Source organism: Grammomys surdaster, unplaced genomic scaffold, assembly GCF_004785775.1.
Source record: "Grammomys surdaster isolate TR1022 unplaced genomic scaffold, NIH_TR_1.0 97, whole genome shotgun sequence".
Taxonomy (NCBI): Eukaryota; Metazoa; Chordata; class Mammalia; order Rodentia; family Muridae; genus Grammomys; species Grammomys surdaster.
The window spans coordinates 4,884,913-4,892,501 of NW_021604576.1; the positions used below are offsets into that span (position 1 = coordinate 4,884,913).

General features: G+C 39.6%; 1 protein-coding gene across 1 annotated transcript in view; it reads left to right on the forward strand.

Moving 5' to 3' along the window:
• The first annotated feature begins 1,317 nt into the window (after positions 1-1,317).
• Mmp16 (matrix metallopeptidase 16) overlaps positions 1,318-7,589 on the forward strand; it is a 240,129-nt gene continuing 233,857 nt past the window's right edge. The window contains exon 1 of the mRNA XM_028780814.1: positions 1,318-1,706. Coding sequence (XP_028636647.1) covers positions 1,575-1,706 — 132 coding nt within the window. The 5' untranslated portion in view covers positions 1,318-1,574. The remainder of the gene's footprint in view (positions 1,707-7,589) is intronic.

Below are 7,589 nucleotides of genomic sequence, written 5' to 3' on the forward strand. Positions count from 1 at the left end.
CCCCGTCCACCTCCGCATACTGCTTCTGTTCAGCTCCATTTTTGGTACCCTCTTCTGAAGTTTTCTGGCTCTTTTTGCCAGCCTGGCACACCAGCAGCCTTCCTCCAGTTCCTGCAGTTCTCTGGGCTCTGGGCTCTCTCCAGACCCTGACTCCTGTCTGATTTGCTCCCAGTATCTTCCTTCTGCCCTTGTCAGCTGTTCACCAGCCCCACCACCACCCTCAGGGTGGTGAGTGCTCCCTGCTTCCTCAACTTCTATTCATACTCTACAGCTGCTTTCGCCTCAGTGACTCCACCTCTTTCCTCAGTTGTATTAGACACCACATCTTTGGAATCCCAGCATTTTGATGGAGCGTTCACCACTCATTTGATGAGGGTAGTTTCATGCTGCTTCTGGCTTTGACTGGTCTCCCACCAAAAACCTGTGCCTATTCCCAGAGCCTGTAAGACTTCTGCAATGATCCTGGTAGTCAGCGGGCCACAGAATTAACAGACCCTAACAAAGTTTTTGATGGCAGGAATTTGCTATTTCCATCTTACAAACTTGGTGAGTTCCAGTAACTGACCCAGACTACCAACAACACACAAGAACCTGGGTGTTCTTCTGATTTCCCTCACTAGGGATCCTTGTAAACCTCTTTAATTAAGATCTTGAATACATTCAAGACCAGGCCTGGGTTGCTCCTCAGCTTCCACTCGGGTCCACAGCCCAAGCCCCACCCAAGTTCTGGTTGGGGAGGGGCTCACTTGTTTTTAGATGCCTGGGCAAGGAGCGAGAGAGGTGTAGTAAGAATGGATTCTCCCGAGTCCTAGGTATCAGACATCTGGATGAGGGACAGGTAATAAGGAAAAAAAAGAGATCATCACGAGCTAGGGCCTTTCACAAGGGCCCGGTACCCAATCCAGTACGCCAGTATCTAAAAGGCATCCTTGAATCGTCTCCTTTAAGAAGCGCGCCTGCGTGTGTTTCGGGTGAGTGTGCCCGAGTGTGTGTGTGTGTGTGTGTGTGTGTGTGTGTGTGTGTGTGTAGGACCGAGCGCGTGCGCGCGCGTGTGTGGTTTGAGTGTGTGCGCGCGCGGGGCCCCCAAGATCCCCGCAGACCCCGGGAAGGAGGAGTTATGTAGATTACTGATGAACATTCTGGAGGGGAGCAGAGAGGAGGGAAGGAGCAGCGGAGGCAGTGAGCTGGGAGCGGCTGAGGCCCTTCCCGCAGAAACTGGGGGCACCGGCGGCGTAGGAGGTGGAGAAGGCGGAGGACGCACGGGCTGGAGGCGGCGGCTGCGACTCGGCGGCGCTGGGAATCGGAACCGCGGGTGAACTTGGGCGCCACGTTCCGGGCGACGGTCGGGTGAGGATGGTGAACATTTGCCGCCGCTGACCCTGCCTTTCCTCTGTTTCTCCCAGGCTACCGAGCCTGGCGCCCATCCCCACCCCTGGACGGGTGGGTGAACCTGCAAGCTTCTACCCACCCCAGGACTGGATTTTTTTTTTTTTTTAAAGGAAACAGGGAGTGGGCATTCGGAAAGAGGGAGAAAACGCAGGGGAGCTCGTCCATCCGTTGAGGCACAGTTCACTATGATCTTACTCGCATTCAGCTCTGGAAGAAGGTTGGATTTCGTGCATCGTTCGGGGGTGTTTTTCTTGCAAACCTTGCTTTGGATTTTATGTGCTACAGTCTGCGGAACGGAACAGTATTTCAATGTGGAGGTAAGAGTACAGTGCTTTCTTCCTCTCCCCTCACTCGGCTGCTCCATGGAACCTTTCCTTCACTTCTTGGATCCTTGTAGCTCAGAGCACATTGTTTGGTTTGCCAGTCAGCAACCAAAACCCTTGTTGAGTTTGCCAGTGTTCTAAGTGATGGATGCCTGGAGACCAACAATCCGTTATCCCCAACTGCACAAAGCACCATGCTGCATGCTCAGAGACACATTGTAGCTTGCTAGTGCTGCTTAGCCAGTGAAGAGGCAAACCTCTATGTAGAGCAAATGTGTAGCTTTATAAGAAAGATTGAGTTTATGCTGCATATATAGCTAGGGAAACCACACTGATGGTTGGCATCATGTGCCTGGGTATTGTTCCTGCAATATTTCTTCTTGTGGTCTGTGCCTAACAAAGGGAGGTAAAAAATCAAAGAATACAAGGAGAGTATGGGACTACTTGATATGCTTAATAACATCACTTTGTGACAAAACACTCAAGCAGACAGTGTCTTTCTATTAGACATAACTTAATACACTGTAACTAGATCTAACAGAGGGCATGAAATTCATCTCCTCTAAGAGCCTACTCTCTCCCTTCCCAAGTGACTGGAAATAAACGTGGCCCCTTCTAATAGTTTGGAGGTATGTTTTAAATTTGATTTCACACTGACATGGCAAAGCCTAGACATCTTTCGTTGCCATTTGTTTTACTGTGATGGCTTTGGGAACAGACAGCAACAGCAATGGGCAACTTAAAGATAAGGACTTGTCAGACCTTCTCGAAAGTCCTCTTCCTGTCATCAGCTGAGCTCATGTGCAGTGAGTCGAGAAAAGCCACGCACACCTGGGCTTTTTGTTGCACAGTTCTTTACACTAACATTGTACTTAGGGTGGAGGCTATGGGAGGATCTGGGTAACACAAACTTCTATTAGTTATCATGGCTTCATATATCTCAAAAGAATTACAATTGAAACTTCGGGGCTTGGTGTCCTTCTTTGCTGTTGTAATGAACTGGTTCTTGTTCCTATTGTGGTGTTAGGAGCTTGTGTTTACACAATAGCTGGACCTGTTGCACACTGTTTGAAAATGCTTCATGGAACCAATTTCTAAGCAAAGTGTTCATAATAAGTGCCAGGTGTGGAGGCAGAGTCTTCTATGGGCTGTCCTTTGGAGTCCATATAATGGGGCAGAAATAATGTGTTTGAAAAAAGTACGAACCATCATCATAGGAATTAAGAAAGTTTGCAGATGTAAAGTAGAGATATGTTTCAAAGAAACCACAATTTGAAAACCAAAATAGGTTAACTGTTTGAGGCACACAGTTGATTTTTCACAGAAAAACAGCAATAGAAAGAAGCTGAAGATCCAGACTTTTCTTGATGACAAGTTGAACTTTTGGAATTAGCTGTCACTATAGATTTTGTACGAACATTTAAATCGGGAGATAATTGAAATAAAAGCATTACTAGTTCACAGGCTGAAGGAAGGAAACTGGCAAGCTGTAGTTAGTAATGCTATATACAGAACAGGCTGGTGCTTGGTGGTAGAGGAGGTTGTGGTGTAGGGTGAGACAGAGACGGTTAGAGTAAGTGCTGGTTAGCATCTTGCTTTCTATGAGAATCTAAGCCTGGGTAGATAGCTCCCTGCCAGGGAGAACTCTTAACTTACCTTTACAGGGTTGAATGACATCCATGTTTTGATGGTTATTAGGTTTGTTTTGTGGGGCTAAATATAGGTTAGATTGTATTACTTTATATTGGAATCTCTCAGTCAGTTCAACCGGATATTGTTACCTGAATGAGGTGGAGATACTTTTATAAAAATGATTTCATATTGAATTTCAGGTATCTCTTTCCATCTCAAGGTTTATGTGAAGAATAGTTTGCAGATCCATTTTCCCATTTTTAGGGCATTTGAGTTATTGCAACCATTCAATATCACACAATGCAAAGATTTAGCTGACAGATGAAAGAGTCATGTGCCCTCTGAGACCTTAGTAAGCTTACTTAACACAAAGGGAATTTTCTAATGATTTATAGGAGATCATGTTTCACAGTTTGTATAATTTCCAAATAGCTTTCTAAGCTCTTTAACACTTCTTTGGTTGGATGTCTAGGTTTCTTCAGACACACACACACACACACACACACACACACATACACACACACACACACATGCAGAGATATACACACACACACACATGATTATATATATATATACATATATATACATATATATATGATGCTATGTATATTAACTATCGAGTAGCTGATAGTAAAATCAAAATATCATACAGTATCTAAGATAATAGAACATTTTCTAACTTGTGTTTATGGCTGATGAATATTTACTAGATACCTCTTTCTAATAGGAAATGCCAATGGGAAGAATATTGCATTACTTTTCCAGGAGAGGCATTTGTATCAGACTCTTTAGTCCTGGCTGCAAAATAGACACAATGAGAATGGTTTATTCCATTGATTCTCAAAAAGAAACAAACAAACAAACCCCAAACCCCAGCAGTAGTATCAATAATGCTTGAGGCTCATAGGATTCTGATTTTTTTTCCTAGTATACATGCAAAGTTATTAAGTTGGACCAGTGCTTTGGAGTGATTCTTTTTATGCTGACAACTATGATTACAATGTTTTATTCATTGAAGAACTTAATTTGTGACTACTCCCATACTTTTTATTTTTTATGATCTAAGGTTAAAAAATACCTGTATTTTTTCTCCCTGAAGAAGGGATTGGGCAGAGGGATTCATGTTAATTCTTTCCTGTCTGATTTTTAAGAAAATAAAGATTTACAGTGTTCTACTTTTAAAATGGATAGTAGAAAAATTTTGATATTCTTATGAAAGCCTGTGATAAAGGTATTTTTGTGTGGTTTTGAAAAAGAAAATATAGTATCTATTAAATTAAGAAATAGATACTCTCAAAGGTAGTTCTATGGATAGATTGCCCATATTTCCCTGCTACTCCAAAGTCATCAGTGAATATTCATCACTGAGGTTTCTCTGTATCCTGGAAATGGTGACAGTGTAAATCAGCACATTATAGGGAAGTAGCAGGAATAATATTAACTGAAAGTCAAAAACTGCTGTCATTGGATAACAGTCTAAGGCTTAGGTATTCATTGGTCAGAAAGCTGAGGTTGTCATTGGTCAGAAGCAGCTAAATTATTAACAAGAAATGTGATTTAGATCCTATACTTCTGGACTCACTTTATTCTTAATGTCATTACTAGGAATTGAAGATTTCATGATTCTGGAGCTTATGTTTTGGGTGCATAGATTCTGTTTTATGAAACTTGAACTACATTATAGTTTATGATGGCAATAGGTTGTTAACTTAGCATGTCATATATATTAGCAGTTGTAGATTGATTTTTGAACACTAGTACCTGCTTCTTAGGAGGAAAGAAATTAAAAGCCAGATCTATAGTGAAAATAAAGCATGTAAAACTGAATTATACATGTAGCAATGTGGACCATGGTGATTACAGTTTTTTTGGGGGAAGGGAATTTTGAGGAGGCAAAATTTGATTTTTTTAAATGAAAAAGATTCTATGTGCATATTGATCACTTATTAAAAGTGTTATGAAGTGTGACTGTAATTGTTTTTTAAAATTTTCTTGTATTTGTGTTTATATATAACTGGTTGGAATTTGTTCACTATTTACAGGTTTGTCTCATCTGTCCAAAAGGTCAAAGGTTCATTTGGATATATTAAGAGATAAAAATACCTATATTTTATAGGTTTAAAAGTGTTGAGCCACTTCTATTTTCTATTTCTTAGTTTCTACTTCATTTAATGTTCCAGATTCATTATTTAATTAGGTCATAAAAATATGTCCGTATCTAACATCTACTTACAGCATCCCGTAAGTCTGTATCCTAGCAGCTGATAACTGATGTGCAGCAGGGGCCCTGTGACTAATTCATAAGTATGTGTACCTGCTACAGGATTGTACGCAGAATGAACACTCCATATGTGCTAGTCATTTGAAATGTTTCAGAGGGAAAGAATCTACAACCAGGAGACCAAGAGTTAGCAGTTCTGGTCTTTCCAGCTTCTCCCTGTGTCTCACTTTGGCTCTGCTTTTCTCTCTGGTAGCTGCCTGGACAGGCTTTGCCTAAATCTAGAGTTTTTTTGGAAGTGCTTCTAAAGGTACACAAACTGTCCTGACAGTCCCTTGAAAATTTCACTGAGATTGGAAGTCATCTCTGTCTGTTCATCTGGATTATTTCCAGACTCTTCTAGAAAATAAAGATCATGTTATATTCAACAGCCACTTTGTTACTTTTAAAGTAAATTTAAGAGGGCTGTATGTGAAGTTTCTATTTCTGCTTATTCAGGATATGTAGTTATTAAATAGAAAATCTTATTGAACTCGTTAAGATTGATATTTATATTTTTAAAGTTGAATTGTTATAACATGTCAATTTATTTCATTTTGAGACCCTCTGCAGCTATTCACAATATACCTTTTCTGAAGATTTATAAGTGACTAATAACAAGTTTTTCAGGAATGTGCTGATAAAGATCAGAAATCCTGACACTTGATTTCCTGGCTACTATCTAATCTCATTGCTTCTGTTGAAGTGCTTATCAGTTTCTGGAAGCTACAGTTTGCATATTTGACAGATGATACTATTTGCTTTATAGGTCGTCTTAATGTTTTACTGTATAGCTGGCGTATATATGCATATATATTATAGGAGTAACTTATCCACATGATATATATATATATATGTATATATATATATATATATTCACTATTGATAGTTGTAAATCAATGTTGATACAGAGGACATTGATGTGATAACAGCAAATTACATAATAATCTATCAAAGTCAGCCAGTCTGAAAGATGTCATTTAAATATCCTTTCTATTTTTGTATTATAATGTCCTGAAATCAATCATGCTAACATCAGTACATTTTCTTCCTGTGTTTTTTTCTTAGACAGTTTAGTTTAAGAACGTGATTTTCCCATTTTGCCATGTCATCTGTTACTATCATAGAATGTCAAGTACTGATTACACCTTCTATTACAAGGCAGAGTTTGCTCAAATCTGTTCACAATAAATTTTGTCCATCAAAAATAGTACTTTATTATTCAAAGAGCATGTGCATCTTTATTCAGTTAGGGACCAAGTACTTTATAGACCAATTGTAATCAAAGTTTGAACAGTAAGTTCCAAGACAGGACAGGAAAAAACATTTTTCATGAAGACAGAGAGATAACACAGTTGTCTTCACGTCTCCTTGGGGATGACAATGTGATCCCTGGTGGAAATAGTGGGATACAGTGGAGCATATTAGAAACATCTAGGACAGTGGCATCTGGGCTTTTCAGTAACTGCTTTGAACATGGTCAGGTCATTTTTTTCATTGACATTTTCTAAAGAAGCAAGTATTAAAATAAACTGCCAATAATGCTATGATGGTTTGTATTGATTGCTAACTTGACAAGATCCAGAAATCACCTTGGAGACAAACCTCTGGGTCTGTCTATGAGAGATTTTTCTAGATTGCCTAACTGAGGTGGGAGACCCACCCTAAGTATGAACTGATAAGTAAGACAGGAATGGAAACTGAGAACAATGGAAACTGAGCACCTGTTCTCACAAGCTCTGCCTTTTCTTCCACAAGGAACCATACTTTCCAGCTGTGAACCCAAATAAATCCTTCCCTTAAGTTACTCAGGCATTTTACCACAGCAATGAGAGAAATCAAAGGAAAACAAAAGAAAACTCAAAACACTCTCCTTCAAGTGAACAAAAAAAAGACCATTTTCAAATTTACAATAGTTGGTCTCTGTTTCATCATGTGTTTTATATATATATATATATATATATATATATATATATATATATATATAT